The sequence below is a fragment of the Leptopilina heterotoma genome, unplaced genomic scaffold, assembly GCF_015476425.1.
Source record: "Leptopilina heterotoma isolate Lh14 unplaced genomic scaffold, ASM1547642v1 Lhet_287, whole genome shotgun sequence".
Taxonomy (NCBI): domain Eukaryota; kingdom Metazoa; phylum Arthropoda; class Insecta; order Hymenoptera; family Figitidae; genus Leptopilina; species Leptopilina heterotoma.
Window position 1 is genome coordinate 845,574 of NW_025110994.1, and position 21,422 is coordinate 866,995.

At 27.1% G+C, this 21,422-nt stretch overlaps 1 protein-coding gene across 3 annotated transcripts in view; it reads right to left on the reverse strand.

Moving 5' to 3' along the window:
* The window catches only part of LOC122504292, a 616,579-nt gene that overhangs the window by 40,838 nt on the left and 554,319 nt on the right, over window positions 1–21,422 (reverse strand). For all 3 annotated transcript variants that reach the window (XR_006301822.1, XM_043615335.1, XM_043615336.1), the window contains exon 7: window positions 6,791–6,979. Coding sequence is in view for 2 of the 3 variants with exons in the window: in XM_043615335.1 (XP_043471270.1) it covers window positions 6,791–6,979 (189 nt within the window). In the remaining variant the exon portion in view is untranslated. The remainder of the gene's footprint in view (window positions 1–6,790; window positions 6,980–21,422) is intronic.

The following is a 21,422-nucleotide window of genomic DNA, read 5'->3' on the forward strand; positions in this document are numbered from 1 at the left end:
CTTCTCTCCCTCTTTGTCCACTCAAAATACATTTCCATATTACAGAGGGATTAATCTCCCTGTGTGAAGGGCGACGAATACTAATGAAGTATGACAGGTGTCAAGCAACTGCCAAGAGAGTTTGCGTAGGCCTAATGAGGTGTCATCGTACCATCTCTTGTTAGATTGCTTAACGCTTTAAACAACGACTATTAATTTTTAATTTTTAGTATTTAGTTTTTATTTAATTTTCAGTTGGTTATTTTATTTGAAATTACAAGATAAATTGTATTCCGAATTATGTACGTACTGATATAGAGCTCACGTCATATAGATGTGTTTATTGATAGTGGAATGACATACTGGAAATCCCCTGACTTTACGAGCGGACAATTTCAAAATTTCCCGGTTTGATACATGAGCTAACAAAGCGAACGGGAAAAAGGGGTTTCTGTAAATTAATTAAAATCCTGTTGACGGTGAAAATTTTCATTTCGAGAGATTGCACTTTACTCGAGAGTGCAAAACCGTTTTTATTTTTGCGCGAATAACACGTTTCTCATTGTGTCAACAATTAGTAGTAAAACGCTCAACAATTAGTAGTCTAAACGGTTATTTTTCTTTTTTGTTTTTTTTTTTAAATTGAATCATTTTTGATAACGATGGTCAAGAATGTTATGCTCGAGGAAAGGAAAATCATAAATCGAAAATTAGTGAAGAATAAAGAAAGTGCAGTGAAAATATTGTTTTGAAAATTGATATACCGGAGGAATGGATGATTAAGGGGTGGGGAAAAGGGTTATATCAGAAAGGTGGACCAGGAGGAATTCTAATTGGCAGGGAGATGCAGATGGATAGATTTTGCGGATAAGGGAAAACGCAGAGTCCGAGGAGATCGCCCTGGGGCTTGTGGACAATAATATCGCCACGAGCGAATTGAGAGGACAATGCGTCCAGTACAGGATAATTCACCGGTGCCATTATGGCCCGAGTGGGACAAGGGCTTTATTATTGACTTACGGCTAATAGTCACGCTGCACCAGCAGATTACATACACATGATGACCCATCTACGTGTATTCCCTGTTTCATGAATGTTCTCTCCATTCTATATCTACAATTGTACCATGCGCGATCTATTGCTCATTTACTTACTAAACTCTCATTCGACTAGCATTGACCATCATTAATCTTGATATTACTGGTATTCACGGCGGGCACCTCCTTAGTCTCACCCTCCCACCCCACTTCACCCCTTCAAACCTCGTCGCTGATTACAATTAGTGAAATTTTGCATTTTCATCTTATCGTGTGCGATAGTGGATTCGTTTTAATTGGGTACGTTGAATTATAATTGTAATCTTGGGAAAAGTGGTTGAAAAAAGGTATTTATGATTTGTGTTTGAAAAATCGAAAACAAAACACAAAATCTATTGAAAACGTGAGGCGGAAGTTTGCAGTTTTTAGAAACGATAAATAATGAAACTTCATTTATTATGTTGGGGCCAAATTTAAACTATCTAGTTAATTGTCCTCTGAGAAATAATAATTAATTTTTGTTAATTTTCACAAAATTTGTACACAACAAATTTAGTTTTGAATTTAGTTCAAATAATTTTATTTGGTTCAAATACATTTCAGTTGGTGCAAATAATTTTATTTGATTAAAATACATTTCATTTGGATCAAATAAAAATTTTGTTTTTGCTAAAAAAAATGTTTATTCGAAAGAAACAAATAATTTAGTAGGCTATGTGACAAATATACTTTTATTTGACTAAAATTATACTTGGTATAATTGAGAAATATAAATATTTATTAAAGTTTCTTTTTTTTTGATTTCAGGAATAACTTCCACTGGACGAAGATTGGTGAGTTTTTTCAAACTAAAACTTTGCTATTTTCGAATTTTCAAAAAAAAAAAATAGTGTTTTTAATGAATAATTACTTGAGGTATGTGCTATTTTTACTCATTAATAAAAAGTTTGGGACTGAGTCTTAAACTCTGCAAGACTGTCATGTCATTGAAAAATATTAAAAGCAACTAATATTATACTATTAAATTGTTTTTCCTTGTCAAATTTAAATATTTATATATATATTAATTATTAGTTTAAATAAAAAAATTGTTCTTAAAAATTTTCATAAAATTCTTTTTCGAAAATTGGTTATCAAATTATTTGGAACAATTCAATTATTTTAAAACTTTTTTGGAAAATTTTTTTCAAAGAATTTAATTATTTTCACAAATAATAAATTTCTTTGCTGCATTTTAAATATTTTTAAAATCTAACATTTTATTAAAATTTCTCAAAAGAATTCAATTATTTAAAAAAATTAAATTTTTCGCAAAAATTCAATTATTTTCAAAGATTTTAATAAAATCCTTTGGAAAAGTTGAATTATTTTTACAAATAACAACATTTTTCACAGGGATTCAATTATTTACAAAAATGTTATAAAATTCGTTGCAAAAATTCAATTATTTACATAAATAATAAAATTCTTCTCATGATTTCAATTATTTTTGATACTTTGAAAGAATTCTTCGAAAGAATTGAATTATTTTCAAAAATTTTATTAAAATTCTCTAAAATTCAATTATTTTCACAAATTTTAATAAAGTTGTTAGCAAAATTTCAATTATTCAGAAAAATTTTTCTCAGTTTAGTGATTTTCAATATCTACTGTTTTAATAAAATTTTCAAAAAGAATTGAATTATTTATAAAAAATGTAAATAAAATTCTACGCAAACATTTAATTATTTTCATAAATAATACCTAATATCACAGGAATTCAATTATTTACAAATTTTTCATAAATTTCTTCCCAATAATTCAATTATATTCATAAGTAATAAAATTTTTTACAGGGATTTAATTATTTTTCTAAATAATAAAATTCTTCTTCAAAATTCAATTATTTTTATAAATAATAAAAATCATCAAAAAATTTCAATTATTTTTAATACAATTTTTATTGAATTATTTGAAATAATTGAATTATTCTTTTAAATCTTCATAGAATGATTCAAAAAAATTCTATTACTTACAAAATTTTTAATAAAATCCTTCGTAAGAATTCAATAAAAAATAAATAAAAATAAATTCAATAAAATAAAAGTTCTTCGCAGAATTTTAATTATGTTCAAAAATTAAAAAAAAAATTCTTTTCAAAATTTAAATTATCTTTATAAATAATTATATTCTTCACCGAAATTCAATTATTTTTATAGACTTGAATAAAATTCGTTGCAACGAATTCAATTATTTATGTAAATAATAAAATTCATTGCAAAGAATTCAATTATTTATATAAATAATAAAATTCTTCACACAACTTCAGTTATTTTTCTAAACTTGAATAAAAATTCGTTGGAAGAATTAAATTATTTTCAAATGTAATAAAATCCTTCGCAGAAATTCAATTATGTTCAAAAATTAAAAAAAAAAATTCTTGTCAAAATTTCAAGTATCTTTATAAATAATAAAATTCTTCTCTTCAATTCAATTATTTTAGAAAAATTATTTTCATTCTACTCGAATTTTCTAATAAAAATTGATTTTAAAATGAATTTCCGAATAATCGATTTATTATTTATGAAAATAATTGAATTCTTGCAAAAGAAATTTATTACATTTTCTTTTAAATAATTGAATTTTTTTAAGAAATTTTACTACTTGTAAAAATAATTGAATTCTTGCGAAGGATTTTATTAGGATTTGTGTAAATAATTAACTTTTTTTTTGAAAAATTTTATGGTAATTGAAATTATTACAAAACATTCTTCATGTTTTTTAGTAATATTCTTATAAATTGTTGAATTTCAAATCAGTTTGAATTTGAATGTTTTGAAGAATTTTAATTTCTACGGAAAAATAATAATTATTAAATGTTTATTTAAAAAAGAAGTTTAATAGAATGAATAAAATTATTTAAATTTATTCATTTAAGAAAGGTTTTTGAATAATTTTACTTTTGAAGAAATTTGTAAATAAATGTAATAGATCATTTTTTTGAGTATCTAATAATTTTTAGAGTGAATCGCAGAATATTCTTTAGAGTCACTCTCTAAATTTGAATTCGTAAAAATATTTACTAATTTGAATTAGTGACTGACTTGTTGCTTTTGAATTAGTAAATTTTACTAAAAAAATATTAGTGGAAAGTACTATTTATTAGTAAAATGAATTGAATTTACTAATTCAAAAGTAAAATGTCAGTCACTAATTAAAATTAGTTATTTTCAACTTAATTGAAATTAAGAGCAAGTATTTGACTCAAACAAAATTTTTTCCCGAGTGTTTAAATGAATAATTTTAAAAGTCCACTTTAAATTTACTATATTTGATTAATTAAAAAAAGAAAATTCAGATCTACTTGTACCGAGCCTACGATTTAAAATGCTCTATTAAAAATGTAGAATGGATAATAGAATACAAACACGGGAAAAGAGGATTGCTGACAATTCAGATAAAGTAGAAAGAGACGGAGATTTGGTTCCATTGTGTTTTAGGATGACAATCAGTAGTATGGCGTTTGATCGAATCAATCGATTCGTTTCTATAGGTCTTCTAAAATGCGTTCAGCAGTCAAGGAAAAAAAAGAGAGAAAGGAGTGAGAGAGAGAGAGACAGAAAAAAATAGAGGGTGTGAGAATGAGAGAGAAATAGTGGATAGGAAAGAGAGAGTATACGTTTGGATGATCTCTAGAGAATACTCGACGTGCATAGAGAGCGAAACATTGCCCGGATAAAGCGGCTCATTTAAATCGAACGCCGGGTAATGTCCCACGAGATTCGCGAAATATCCGGAAATATCTCTCGCGTGTCGTGAAATCCGTGTAATTTTTTTTCCTCCCGTATGTGGGCTGAAATCGTGTATATACATTTTTTTTTCTTTTTTGCCTCTTTTATATTTGGAATATAAAAAGAAAATCAAACTCAGCGGAATTCTTATTCGTAACAAATGAATAATGTAGGGGAGTGAAGAAATCTTGAGGGGCACGTGTGAAGAAATCAATCTTCACATCGAATTTTAAGTTTTGATTTGAATTTTGATATTATTTATATAGGGTTAGAAGCACCAAGGTGCCCACCACAATAAACATAGGTTAAATTGTTGGTACATCGTGAATAAACAAGAATAATTAGAGAGATGTAAATTTTTTTCTTTTGAAACATTTGTTCGAAATGCTGTAATAAAGGATTTGATTAATTTTGGGTTGAAGTTTGCAAGGAAAGTGAGAGGAGAATGGTGTTAATTGTATTTCGTGACGTGAAATTTGATACTTTGGAGAGAGAGAGAGAGATGAAAATTTAGTTTAAAACTTGGGGAATCTTGAGAAATTTCAAAGTAACATGGCAGCTAACATAAATGAAAGACCCATATTCTAAAAGAGGTTCTCTTCAAGAAAGTTATATGTGTAGGTTCTTTGGTTACGGAAAGTCATAGGAAACTGATGTTGAAGTCGCAAGTAGAGTCAACATCTCTGCCTGAGGGATAGTCGGTCGATGCGGTGTGGAGGTTGAGTTTAGAGGTCGAGAAATTAGTTTAGTTATGCACCCGGCAGGGACGTTTTCCCGTTCAGTTCATGGTGCATATAAATGTAACTTGTCGAAGGGGCACGTTCACATTTCGTTTCAAACATTCAATATCCATTTCATTCACTTTTTCACCTTTCATTTTTTAACTTCAGCTTCTTTTTTTTTTTGACAAATAGAGTCGCGCATTCAATCAATCTCCATGTTTCAATTTATTTTATTTAATTAAATGAAAACGGCTTTTTGACTATGGATTTTGTTTTTTATTAATAATGTTCGTGATTTGAAAATAACGTTCTTTTTCGAAATTGTACCTAATGACGAGAGAATTTAGAGTTACTGTTTATGAAAACATAAAAGTGTTAATTATTTTTAATACTATTCTAAATTAATTAATCGAAAAATTCAATTATTTTCACAAATAACAAAATTTTGCACTAGATACTAGAACATTTTGAATGATTTTATTATTTTATTTTTATTATAAAGTTATAAACCGTATAATGTAATGAGTCTGATTGAATTTTAAGAAGAAAGTGAAGAAAATTCTATTGAATTAGAAGAGTGAATTAATTTTTCGTGGCAGTTTCACTATTGACCACGTTTACTCGAGACAATATTTGCACTTAATCGTGAATCAACAGAGTCTCCCTGACGATAAACGGGGTGTATGCACTGCTCAGCTAATTACAACAAGGAGGTGGATGTGGATCGATAGACTCTGGATTATGCATCGACTTGAAATGGCCATGTTGTGGGTGAAGAGAAACCTCTAGTCAAATAGACAATAGCCAACACGACACACACACACACACACATTTTGCTTCACTTAATCCATATGAATTTTTTATTCATTCATCCACAATTGCAATCAGAAGATGACCCAAATTATTTCACACTAATCTCTCTCTAAATCTCAATCAGTGGAATTTCCATATTCCAATCTAAAATTCCATCACACTGAAAATCAAAGAATCAAGGGGAAAATAATTATTTTTTTCTTTGTCATTTCTTTCTGATAAATTTAAAAATATATGAAAAATATTTTTTTTAACCATAAGATTTGGATGAATTAAAATCTATAAATAATCTGTTGGTCAACAAATACAAAACATGAAAGTGTAGGGTAGAGGGCCCTAAGGTTTAACAAAGACAGCGTTAAATTTCGGTGAAAAATTTTTTGAAAGCATTGTTTAGTGAGTTTAGAAAAAATATGAAAAGTTATTTTAAATACGAAAAGTTAGTTCAATCAGTCTATTGAAAACTCACCTGTGAGTCTTCCTCGGTGAAAATAGCGTCGAACGCAAACATTTTCGGTGCCGCGACAGTGGGTCTGCGATCTTCGGCTGTCGAAGATTGGGCCGAGGCTGGATCGATCAAGGTCACTTGTTTTTTCCTTTTATCGGCATTGAAAAAACTTCCTCCTTCTCCAGGTGAAACTCTCAGCATCACTTTCACCTGAAAAATGAAAAATATATTTGTTCTTTAAAAAATATTAGATTTTATCACTCGGTTGTTTTAAATATTTAATAAAACATTGAATTTAACGATAATTCCGAGTTGCTGACTCGGAATGATCGTTAAATTCAATGTTTTATCAAATATTTGATTTTTATTGTTTTGTTTATTGATTTTGTTTTCTTTTTATTGATTTTTGGATATGGCATTTGTCTTCAATTAACGGTGTATAGTTAAAATTTGAGGATTAGTACCGATCTTGTATTAGACAGTAGGAATGGTTAACGATTTCGGTATAAAATTAGACTAAACTGCATTTAAACGATCGAACTATATGGAGAACAATATTACCCGAGGGGATATCAATTCTGTACTTCCCAGTAGCCAATCAGTTTATAAACTCTACAAAAGCGTGTTCATTCATCTGGAGTTTATTGCTCGTAAATGCACCATTACGCTGTATAGAAAGTGTAAAAAAAAATATATTTCCTAACTTTTCTTCTATATACAAAGGGTAAACATTGTCTGGATTATACAAACCCCAATTTTTAGCGAATTAAGTATCGAATCTGTTGGATTTTTTTTTATGGGAATTACGTTTTTATTCCTCTGTGTTTTTCGCGCTTTCCCCTTTTTTTCCTTCATTCTTTATTCTTTTTATTGTTTTCTTTTTTTTTGAAAATATTAAAAAAGAATAAAAAATAAGCTTTTTCTTTTGCTACCAGTAAATCCCGTAAAGATCCGTAAATTTGATTAAAGTTTGTAAAAGTCAGTTTTTTTGAAAAAACGTCCATCAAGTCGGTAATTTGTTTGAAAGAAGTACGAAAAGTTCGTAAATTGTACGATATAATTTGGGGAATTTTTGAAAAGTTACAAATGATTGAAGAAATTCAATTATTTTCAAAAAGTAAAAAAATTCTTCGCAGAAATTCAATTATATTCAAAAATTTTTTTTAAATTCTGGTCAAAATTTCAATTATATTTATAAATAATAAAAATCTTCTACAAAATTCAATTATTTAAAAAATTTGAATAAAATTTTACTAAAGAATTCAATTACTTAAACAAAATTTTAATAAAATTCTACGGAAACATTTAATTATTCTAATAAATAATAAAAATTTCACAGAAATTCATTTATTTAAAAAATTTGAATAAAATTTTACTAAAGAACTCAATTACATAAACAAAATTTTAATAAAATTCTACGCAAACATTTAATTATTCTCATAAATAATAAAAATTTCACAGAAATTCAATTATTTATAAATTTTTTATAAATTTTTTCGCAAATAATTCCATTGTTCTCAAAAATAATAAAAGACTTTTTAGAAATTGAATTATTTTCATGTTTAATAAAACTCATTAAGAAACATTCAATTATTCAATAATTTTTTTTTTATTTTAAATAATTGAATTATCTACAAAATTAAATTATTTTCAAAACTTTTAATATAATTCTTGGCAAAAATTCAATAATTTTCAAAAATCTTCCAAAAAAATTCAATTATTTAAGAAAATTTTTAATAAAATTCTACTCAAACATTTAATTAATTTTATATAAATAATGTAAATTTTACAGGAATTCAATTATTTACAAATCTCTTCACAATTATTCAATTATGTTCAAAATTTTTTTCAAATTTTGGTCAAAAATTCAATTATCTTGATAAATAATAAAATTCTTCTCCGAAATTAAATTATTTTCAAAAATTTTCCCCAATTCAATGATTTTCAATATCTAGTATTTTAATAAAATTTTCTAAAAGAATTCAGTTAAAAAAAAAAAATATTTATTAAAACTTTACGCAAACATTTAATTATTTTTATTTTTATAAATAATAAAAATTCAATTATTTATAAAAATGTTTAAGTAATTCTGCAAAATAATTTAATTATCTTGATAATCAACAAAATTCTTCCCGTAAAATCAATTATTTTAATAAATTTAATTGAATTTTTGAAAAGAATTTTTTTTTTCCAAAATTTAATTATTTTTATAATTATCAAAATTTATCGCAAGAATTCAATTCTTTTGAAAAATAATAAAATACTTTGCAGAAATAAAATTGCTTTTAAATTTTTTTTAAAAATTCTCGTCAAGAATTAAATTATTGTCAAAAATTTTAATAAAATTCTTGACAAAATTTCAATTATTTAAACAATAATTGATTAAATTATTATTAATTATTTATTAATAATTATTTAATTAATAATTATTAATAATGAATAATAATAATTAATAATTATTATAAATTATTAATTATTTATTAATTATTATTGATTAAATTTAAACATAATTTAATAAAATTCTTCGCAAGAATTTTATTACGTACATAAATTATTATTTAAATTATTTTCAGAAATTCAATTATTTTTATGAATTTTAATAAAATTCTTAAAAGAAATTAAGTATTTTCGAAAGTTGTTAATAAAATTCTTTGTAAAAATTGAATTTTAAGAAATATTCAATTATTCAATAAATTATTTAGTTTGGTATTCAAATAATTGAATTGTGTAAAGGTTTCAAATTAAAATCTTTGGTCCATAATGTCCGTATTTTTAAATACTTTCACTGTTTTGAGTTCTGGAATTAACTAGGTTATTAGATACACTGAAAAAATAATTTATTTTATTCAAATAACCGATTAATTGACTATTATCAATTAAATATTTAATTGAATCAATTAATATTTATTGGAGTCAATTAAATGGTTCAATTCATATTTGCTTCAAATACTGAAATTATTGGTTTAAATACCATTTAATTCACTCTAATAAATATTATTTGATTTAAGTAAATATTAAATTGATAATAGTCCATCGGTTATTTGAATTAAATAATTTTTTCAGTTTAAGACTAAATGATTTTACCCCAAATGACCCTAATTTTAGTATTTTTTGAGAAAAATATACTTTTATTCAACTCTCGAATAAATGAACTTTTTCTCTTGGTGCGTAATTTACAGAAAAAACGTGTAGAAAAGAATGGTGATTATTAGTCGGAATGAAGATTGGGTTAAATGGAAAAGAGTCTTAGTCATTGAGATGCCATTTAGAGCAGATGAGGGTCTCATTTTAGAAGTCACAATTGGAACCGAGGCTTATAGGAGTTTCGCATTAAGTCATACTCCATTAACAACGGGCCCTCGACGTCACCTCTTCTCCCGAGTTGAGCGTAATTTGGTAATACGTATCCATTTAGATAGAAGCATGCCGAGAGATCGATAACACCACCAGACACTCGAGTATAGAAGGCTAATTAAGATAGTGTGTTTCAGGAACGATTGTTCACCAGCCACCAATGTCGCATTAATGGATACTCTCTTTCTCCAATCAGAAACTATTCAAAAATTTATTATTTTATGAAAAAAAATTCCCTTAGAAAGTAGGAATTCTTGATTTTCTTATTTTTATCACATCAGAGGGTATTATTTTATTTCTAGGAAAAAAAAAAAATGGTTCTGAAATTGATTTTTCATTCGATGGTCTCTGTTGTCCAGGAAATTGAGTTTGTCGATCTCCACTGAGATTGCAGTGCATCCTTCGTCTTTTGCATATATACAAACGTTTCGTACATCTTTGTTGTCATGGTTTGATATTTCCTTTCTAGAAATAGAATATCACAAGAAGAATATCACAAAAGTGAGAATGAGAAATCAAACCTGTCGATCTAGTTCAAGAGGAAATAGACTCGCGACATAGAAAAATGGACAAATTTTTATTATCATTTTTAAATTTTTTGGTGATTTTTTTTTTTCAACCGATGTTTCAACTTCCATTCTATTCTTTATGAAGAAAATCGTTAATTTTCATATAAAATTCAATCTCTCTACTTTTATAAAACTTTATTTGAAACTGTCAGTTAAAATTTTGCTTCTATATAAAGCTTTGAATTATGAAAGTAAATTTTGCTTAAATATGCAAGCGGAGAAAAAAGGAAAAATCGATTTGAAGAAGAAAAAAAAGTACAGTATGGAAGAATTGAATTTTTCATCTTGGCCGGTTGCTTTTCTGTTTATCTATTTTTAAAGGTACGTTGGGCCAAAGAACTCTCTCTCTCACAACAAGATGATCCATTTTGTTTCATCCAATAGTGGAAAAGTCAGTGGATCAGACATGATCATAAATAGAAATATAATACCATCAACTGACAAGAATGATAAAACATTGATGTAGCATAGTGTCTGTCAAAAAGAGAGAGAGAGATAGAGAGAAAATAGCGATGGCAAAATCTCTCACCTATACGTACACCATACTCTTACCTCATGAAATGTAATTTCTATTTTGAATCCCCGCGCGCACAGTGAGGTTATTGACCGTGTGCACAGTTGTCGCGTCATTGTTCCGCGAATTGTCGCATCGCTTTGCAATTCACGATCGAATTAGAATCTCCAAGTTGGGCATTTCCAAACGCTGTTCAATTTGTGGTCTTGTATGAATTCGTGACACGATCCGCGATAATTTTGTCCACTAATGAATTCCTGCTTAGAGTTCATCCTCTACAGTGGTGGACCGCTTGGCTTGTGATATTAATTTTCACAAGAGGATTCGCACTGTCAATTAACTTTTTTCAAAGAATATCTAATATCCTTTCTTTTTGCCTTCTCAATTTTTTTTCTTTACCTTTTTCCCCCCTCGGCCTCTCTCTTTCTTTCGAGGCTAATTTTTCCCTTTCTTTCCAATAAAATTAATGTTTTCCCTGTGCTATTCTGTAATTTAATTTCACTTCACTTTCACTCCACTTCCACTCCACTTTCACTTCACTTCCACTTCATTTTCACTTCACTTTCACTTCACTTTCACTTCACTTTCACTTCACTTTCACTTCACTTTCACTTCACTTTCAAAAATAATTGAATTTTGTAAACGTTTCAAATTGAAATATTTGGACAATATTTCGAAAGAATTCAATTATCTCGATAAATATATAAGAGTTCCTGCAACGAATTTTATTATTCATGCGAAAGAATTTAAATGTTTATGAAAATAATTAAATTCTTGAAAGAATTTTATAAAAAAAAATTAAAATAATTCATTTCTTTCGATTAATTATATGCAAAAATTTAAATAATTCAATTTCTGAAAAATTTTTATTATTCATGAAAAGAATTGAATTCTAACGAAGATTTTTACAAAAATTTTTTAAATAATTGAATCCTGTTTGAAAAGTTTATGAAACCAGTAGATATAGAAAATCATTTAATTGGCAAAAGTTTTTAAAAATAATTAAGTTTTACAAAGAATTCTATTAAAATTTTTGAGTATAATTAAATGTCTGTGTGAAATTTTATTAAATTTTTTTAAAAATAATTGAATACCTAAAAAGCATTTTATTGTTTATGAAAATAATTGAATTCTTGTCTACGATTTTATTAGAACTAGCTACATATACCTCACTCGCTAACGCTCGTTCGGTTGTAATTAAACTTATTTGTTTTTACTTATTTCTTTGTTTTTATTTATTTGTGCTAAGTAAATATTTACTGGATATAAATATTTTAATTTATAGTATCAAATATATAGTTATTTGTAGCAAATTCGAATTATTTAAGTCAAATAATTGGATCTAATAAATATTACTTTAAATCAGTTATAGGAAAATTACTTGATTCAATAATGCATGGTTTTTAATTTAAATAAATATTTATTTGCATCAATAAAATATTGTTTTTAAAATAACTAAATACTTATTTGTATCAAATATGCAATTATTCTTCATAATTTATATGTTAATTCAGACTAATATACTTTTAATTGCTTTAAATATAGTCCAAATACTCAATTTATTTGCATCAAAACAGAGCAGTGTTAGATTCAAATAAATCTCAATTTGTATTAACCCTTTAACGCTCAAATGTGCTGATTTTTAACTTCAGTTTCAAGCTCATAATATTGAAAGAACAAAATTGTTTAAAATTCTACAAGGACATATCCCTACGTTTTTAGGATCGCTTTTTCGAATGGCATGGTCAAAAAAAGTGACTGATTACGAATCTGAAGTCAGATTTAAAAAATTCAAAATGGTGGATACAATATGGCGGACAATAAAATTAAAAATGCATAGTATTCGCTTCAAATTTGTTACTTGGGGGTTTTCGGGGTCGCTGATTACGAATCTGAAATCAGATTTTAAAAATTCAAAATGACGGATTCAATATAGCTGGATGATAAAATTAAAACTTTATCCTATTGGCTACAAAGACGTTATCGTATGTTAGAATATTTAACAGGGCATGAGCAGTTAATACGATGCATTTTTAATTTTGTGGTCCGCCATATTGAATCTGCCAATTTAAATTTTTTAAATCTGACTTCAAATTCGTAATCAGCGACTCCGAAAACCTCCGAGTAACAAATTTGAAGCCAATACATGAAGTTTTAATATTGTCGTCCGCCATATTGGATCCGACATTTTGAATTTTTTAAATCTGACTTCAGATTCGTAATCAGCGACCCCAAAAACCCCCAAGTTACAAATTTTAAACGAAGGCGATGCATTTTTAATTTTTTAGTCTGCCATATTGGATCCGCTATTTTAAATTTTTTAAATCTAATTTCAGGTTCGTAATCAGCGACCCCGAAAACACCCGAGTATCAAATTTCAAGCGAATACTATGCATTTTTAATTTTATTGTCCGCCATATTGGATTCGCCATTTTGAATTTTTAAAATCTGACTTCAGATTCGTAATCAGCGACCTCGAAAATCCTCAAGTAACAGATTTCAAGCGATTTCAAGAACTTTGGAAAATTGTATCGGTATCACAACTAAAATTGGATTAAAAAAAAATACTTCCCAAAATTTTATATTTTTTGAGTATTTTTGAAAATAATAAGGGTTAAACGTCACTTTTTGGAAATTTTGACCATGCCATTCGAAAGAGCGACCCCAAAAACATATGGACATGTCCTTGTAGAATTTTTAATAATTTTTTTCTTTTAATATTATAAGCTTGAAACCGAAGTTAAAAATCAGCACATTTGGGCGTTAAAGGGTTAAAGAAATGAATTTTTTTCCATTTCCATACGTAAAAGAATTTTAAAAATAGGGGAGAGTCTCCAGTTGTGAGACGGGTTTTATTTTTGACCCGTAAATTGTAAACGGGTAAACGAAATTGTAAATAAAATACAACGTTCGAAAGGTAACAGAAATACGCAACTTTTATTAAAAGAAAGTGTAGTGTTTCGATGAACTCAAAAAATGTTACGATACATTTTCCGAGCACATCGCTTTTGTCAAAAAAAAAAAATGTCTCTAGTTGTGAGACACTCATTAAAAATTGCTAAAATTTAATAAGTTTGACATAAAACGTTATGTTTAGTAGAAATAATTAAATATATTAATAATATATATTATTATATACTAAATAATAATATTTATTCGCCAAAATATGACTATCAAATAAACACAATTAAATAGCTTCAACAAGAGCATTAAAATTGATTTCTTCTGAATCAATTGACTTTTTTCCACTTGACATGCTTGTAAAGTCGTATTTTTTATGCTGCCCAGATGGGTGTTGACACCGTCTCACAACTGGTGATATGCTGTGTCTCACACCCAGAAATTGGCGCTATTTTGAAAAAGGAAAATTAAATTATTTTCAACCGTAGATTGGAACAATGCAATATTGCATCACAAAATATAAGGAAAACACTAAAAGAAAATGCATTACATTTACCTTTTCCAATTAATTAACTTGGAAAAAAGTACTTTACATTTATTGAAAAAACGCTTTTTAGTCGATTATCACACACAGTGTTGGTATTTAACAAAAACAGTTTATATATCCGCTTCGGCGTACACGAAAAAGTTGGCTCATATAAAAAGAAATGTTTTTATATAAACCAATCGGCTTTTTAATATTGCATGTTAAAAAAATTGACTGTCTCACAACTGGAGACTCTCCCCTAATAAAAAACTATTTAGAAAATTATATCAAGATTCGTGGTAGAGAATTGCCGCTAAGTAAAAATTAAAAACCGTGTATAGGGTAAACCAGACAGTAGTCGGCCACTTTTCAATTTTGAACAGCTATAAAACCGTATGAGATAAAAATATTTTGTTTGTTGATAATCATTTCTAAGGTGATTATAAACAGATCTAAGCTTTTGTAATTGAAAAAAAAATTTTGTACGGTTTTTGAAAGCTTTTTTAAGTGGCCGATCACTGTCAGATTCTTACTTGTTTATTTACTAATTTTGTTAACGAATACAAATTTATTTTTTATAAACATGATTGTTTTAATAGTTTTGTTTGATCGTAAGGAACAACATTACATAAAAGAATTCGAAAAAAATATGAAAAGGCACTTTTAAAACATTGTTAATTAAAAAGATTGCCTTAAGTGGCCGACTACTGTCGGATTCTTACTTTTTTTTGTAAATTTTTTTAACGAATTAGAAATTTATTTTTGTAAATATCAACTGTTTATCGATAAAATCGAATAACTCGAGTAAATCTTCACTGATTTTGCTCAATTTTTTTGTTGGATAAAGAATGATAAAAGAAAGAATTATGATAAGGTTATTCAATATTTTGGATACTTTTATAGAACTGAAGCAAAGAAAACTAAACTTCTAAACGGATTTGTAAATATTTTGGAATATTATTAATTGGTTTAAAATCTCGATAATATATTTCAGGAAATTTCAATACATTAAATATTTTTTGAAATAATTGGATTTTTTGACAGTTAGACAAACGTATAGACTAAACTCCATAACGGATTTGCTAACAGCATGTGACTGTTAGACATTCAATGGTAATTTTTTTGACCACATTTCTCTTTAAATATTTAATAAATTGAGCTGAAAATTTTGTAAGAAAGTCAAAAATATAATAAAGAAGGGCAGTAATGTGCAAAAGTTTTAATAAAATAAAATTAATTAATTTTAAAAAATAAATTATAATAAAACACTTTGAAATCGGTAAAGGCGAGAAATTGATTAGAAGTGACCGTGACAAGGTGACAACTGATAATTTTAAAGTAATTTGTAATAATTGATTTTAAAAATAGTAATACTTTTGCACATCACTGACCTTCTTTATTGTATTTTAGACCATGTACAAAATTTCAGCTCAATTTATGAATATTTGAAGAGAAAAGTGGTTGGAAAAATTACCATTGAGGGCCTAACAATCACATGCTGTTGAATACTCTAGAATTTAATAAATTGGGTTAAAATCCCGATATATGTTCCAGGAAATTCCAATACATTAAGTATTTTTTGAAATATTTGAATTTTTTCTAAACAAAATTGGATTCTTTGACATTTAGACAAACGTAGAGCCTGAAGTACTAAACAGTTTCATAAATACCCTAAAATTTTATTAATGATGCAAAAAGTATTTTGATCCCAATAAAAACATCTTTGATGTAAAAAGATCCGCCAAGTAAAAGTTTTTGCAAATGTCCAAACAATTAGTGAAATAAAAGTTTACCAAGTAAAATTTAGAACTAAAGTTATAATATAGAATTGTAACAAATATAAAATTTAATTTAATACCCATTAAGTCCCATGAAGAAACCAGACGTTTTATTTAAAAAGTAACAATTGGATTCATAAGAAAATTGAAAAAAAGATAGACCTGTTTTTTGTTTTTAATTTCCAATTGTTTAAACAAATTAAAAATAAATAAATTATGCTGAGTATAGGATGTTTTATCCCAAGCATAAACAAATGCATTTTGAGTAAAAAATTGAAAAAAATGTACCTGTTTTTGTTAATTTACAATTATTTAACAATAATTGTTTAAACCAATTAATAAAAATTTAAAAATTATCGAAAATTCTTAACGTAAATCGATTCAGTGTAGAAAATTAAGAAAGTTTTGTATGCGTTATTTTCTTCTCCAGGTCGTATTTTGTTTATAAAATTGTTATTAACAAATTATGCTGGATAAATGTGTTTTTTCCTAATTAGTTTCTGAGTTGGCACAAAACTATTAAATTAACAAACTGAGTTTAGTTTCGTGTTGAATCGAAACTAAATTCAGTTTGTTGGTTTAGTTTCGTGTCGACCTGAAACTAAATTTACAAATTAGATTTAGTTTCATGTCGACTGCAAACTAAACTAAAAAAAAATAAATTAGATTTTTAAACACTTGAATTTATTTTAGTACAGATAAAAAAAAACTGAGAAACTCAATTATCTAGTTCTAATTAAAAAATCACAGCTAACAATAAAATATTTAAAGAAATAATAGAATTATAACTTTAATAATAGATATACAGTAGTATGAGGAGACTTCAATAAAATTATAATTTATTTTTAGTTGACATGAAACTAAATTAAACGTAAATTTTTAATTTAGTTTCGTTTTAGAATCGGTCCCTGAGATTTACATGACGTACAAACATGAGAAAAATATGTTTTTAAATTATCATACATTTAAAAAAAATTGTTTATTGGTAATTGCATTTAAACAATAATGAAGAATATGTTTTTTTCAAATTTATTATTTTGATATTATAAAAGTAGAAAATATTAGCTTTGAAATAAGATCTTAACTAACTTTCTACCCTTACTGACATTGATAGAACATTACTGCGCATGCGTAACATTGACAGAACACTACTGCGCATGCGTAACATTGACAGAACACTACTGCGCATGCCTGACATTGATAGAACACTACTGCGCATGCATAACATTGACAGAACACTACTGCACATGTCTGACATTGATAGAACACTACTGCGCATGCATAACATTGATAGAACACTACTGCGCATGCATAACATTGACAGACCACTACTGCACATGCGTAACATTGACAGAACACTACTGCGCATGCGTAATATTGGCAGAACACTACTGCGCATGCGTAACATTGGCAGAACACTACTGCGCATGCGTAATATTGACAGAACACTACTGCGCATGCGTAATATTGGCAGAACACTACTGCGCATGCGTAATATTGGCAGAACACTACTGCGCATGCGTAATATTGGCAGAACACTACTGCGCATGCGTAACATTGACAGAACACTACTGCGCATCCGTAACATTGACAGAACACTACTGCGCATGCGTAATATTGGCAGAACACTACTGCGCATGCGTAACAGTGATAGAACACTACTGCGCATGCGTAATATTGGCAGAACACTACTGCGCATGCGTAACATTGGCAGAACACTACTGCGCATGCGTAACAGTGATAGAACACTACTGCGCATGCGTAATATTGACAGAACACTACTGCGCATGCGTAATATTGGCAGAACACTACTGCGCATGCGTAACATTAACAGAACACTACTGCGCATGCGTAATATTGGCAGAACACTACTGCGCATGCGTAATATTGGCAGAACACTACTGCGCATGCGTAACATTGGCAGAACACTACTGCGCATGCGTAATATTGACAGAACACTACTGCGCATGCGTAATATTGGCAGAACACTACTGCGCATGCGTAATATTGGCAGAACACTACTGCGCATGCGTAATATTGGCAGAACACTACTGCGCATGCGTAATATTGGCAGAACACTACTGCGCATGCGTAATATTGGCAGAACACTACTGCGCATGCGTAACATTGGCAGAACACTACTGCGCATGCGTAATATTGACAGAACACTACTGCGCATGCGTAATATTGACAGAACACTACTGCGCATGCGTAATATTGGCAGAACACTACTGCGCATGCGTAACATTGACAGAACACTACTGCGCATGTGTGATTTGTGAATATGTATACATTTGTGTTAATATTATTTTTAAATGATATATATATATATACGGCTAGGGTCGGTCGGTCGGTCGGTCGGTCGGTCGGTCGGTCGGTCGTTCTTCAACTTAATATAATAAGAGATTTTTTTAAATAATTGAATTTTCAAGAAAAAATTTACAAAATTTTAAAAATAATTGAATTCTTGTGATGAATATTGTTATTTATGAAAATAATTGAACTTTCCAAAGAATTTTATTAAAATGCCTTAAAATAATTGTATTCTTGGGAAGAATTTTATTAAAGTTTTCAGAAATAATTGAATTCTTGAAAAGAATTTTATTATTTTTAAAAATAATTGAATTATTGGGAAAAAATTTATTGAAATGTTTGAAAAAATTTGAATTTTTGTGCGAAATTTTGATATTTTTGAAAATTATTAAATTCTTTATATAAATTTTATAAACATTGTTTTAATTAATTAATTTTTTTGAGGAATCGAAATTAAAGTTTTAAAATGCAAAGAATTTTATTAAAATTTTCAAAAATAATTAAATTCCTGGGAAGAATTTTGTTATTTATAAAAATAATTGAATTATTTTGAAAGAATTCAAATATCTCGATAAATATAATAGTTCTTCCTAGAAATTCAATTATTTTCAAAAAAATTTTTTAAATTCTTGTCGAGATTCAATTATTTTTAGGAATTTTAATGAAATTGTTTGCAAATTTCAATTATTTTCATAAAAATTCAAAATTCTTCTGAGGAATTCAATTATTTTCATAAATAATAAAATTCTTTTTAGAAATTCAATTATTTTCATAATTAATAAAACTCATAGCAGAATTTCAATTATTTTTAATACAATTTTAATCGAATTCCACGAAAAATGTAATTATTTTTAAAAATTCTATATTGAAATTCGACAAAAGAATTCAATTATTTACAAATTTTTTGATAAATTTACATATTTTTTTGAGAATTCAATTTTATGAAACATGAAATTATTCAATATATTGTTATTTTTGTATATTCAAATAATTGAATTCTAGTAGAATTTTTAAATAAATATAGATTTAAAAGTGAATTTCAGTTAAAATTTTAGATAATAATTAAATATTAAAACTATATATTGTGGCGGGAATTTATAGAAATAATTGACTTTTGAAAAGATTTCAAATTTAAATCTTTAAAAATTTGAATCTTTCATACTAACAACTGTAGATATTAATGTTTCAGAAAAAGTTTAATTGAAATTAAAAAAAAGTTTCTAATATATATTTAATTAAAGAATTTTTGAATAATCGAAATTTTGTAAAATTGAATTGTAGAAAAATGGATTTGAAAATTCTTAAAGAACTTTTTCAAAAATGATTAAAAATAATTCATTTAAAGAAGAATTTTATTTCAAAATTCTAGAAAATAAGAATTGAATCAAAATGTTGAAAATAATTTTGAGGAAGTTACAACAAGAATATTCTTATAATATTAAAATAATGATTTTATCACTCGATTAGCTTTAATTTTTTATAAAACATGAAGAAATGGATCACTCCGAGTCGAAGACTCGGAGTAATCCATTTCTTTATGTTTTATAATATTCTTCTAAGTTGTTGAATTTTGTAAGGTTTGAACTTTTGGGAAGTAAAAGTGAAGATGAAATGAAAGTTGAAGTGAAAGTGGAGTGAAAGTGAAGTAAAAGTGAAGTGAAATTACAGAATAACAAAAAGCAAATAAATAAATAAAATTGAAATACATTTTTATGGTTTAGCTTATTTGACAACAATATCACTTTTGAAAAGAGAAGGACACAGAATAAATTCTACAAGAGGTTTAACAGTATCCTCCTATACAAGTTTTAACCCTTGATATAGAGACTAAAAAGCCCTGGAGCTCTTCGTCTTCTACCTCTGAAACAAGGTGTACCACCAGACTGTGGCTTACCACTGTAACTCTCGCTGTATGTTTACCGAAATCAAGAAGACCGTCTCAATATTCCGTTTCATTTGATCTCCAATTTTTTTTCTCTTCTACTCTCATTAAAACAATATTTTGTCACTCATTTCATTCTCAGACATGTGGTTTACTTTTTCAATATCATATTCCTGTAAAAATATGAAAATATATAAGAAAAATACTGCTGACAATTTTTTGTTTTTTTTTTCTCCTGTAAGTTATAAAAGCAAAAAATGGAAAATTCAAACGAATTTATGACAAGTAGTAAATTGGTCCAAAATTCAATTTCGAAGTGAGTTTTCGTCACCTGAAAACTTTGGGAGTCCAGCGTCGTAACCATCAAAGTTTGGTCGAAGAGACTCGATTTCGAAATAGTTACGATGGACCAACTTTATACTTTCATGTTTTTAAGGCGTAGTTATTGGTTATTTGAGTAAAAACTTTTTTATGTAGGATAAAAAAACTGAACAAAAAAAAAAAAGAAAAGTAGAAAATACTCGGTCTGTAAATTTCAAGCACTTTTCATACCAACGAAATTGAAAATAAATATTTAACATCTAGAAATAGATTTAAGAATAAAATAAATTGGACATATCTAATTTATCCTTAATAAGAATAAATTTAAATATCAATTTTTAAGTTTAAATTTAAATAATTATTAACTAACGTGCACTTTTGACTAGATAATTTCGAATCTGACTTTAATCATACCAGAATTCGTATTCGATAATTAATTTTAAAAAAAGTAGCAAAAAGTAGCTTTCAAACTAAAAATAGTAGTAAAAAAGTAGC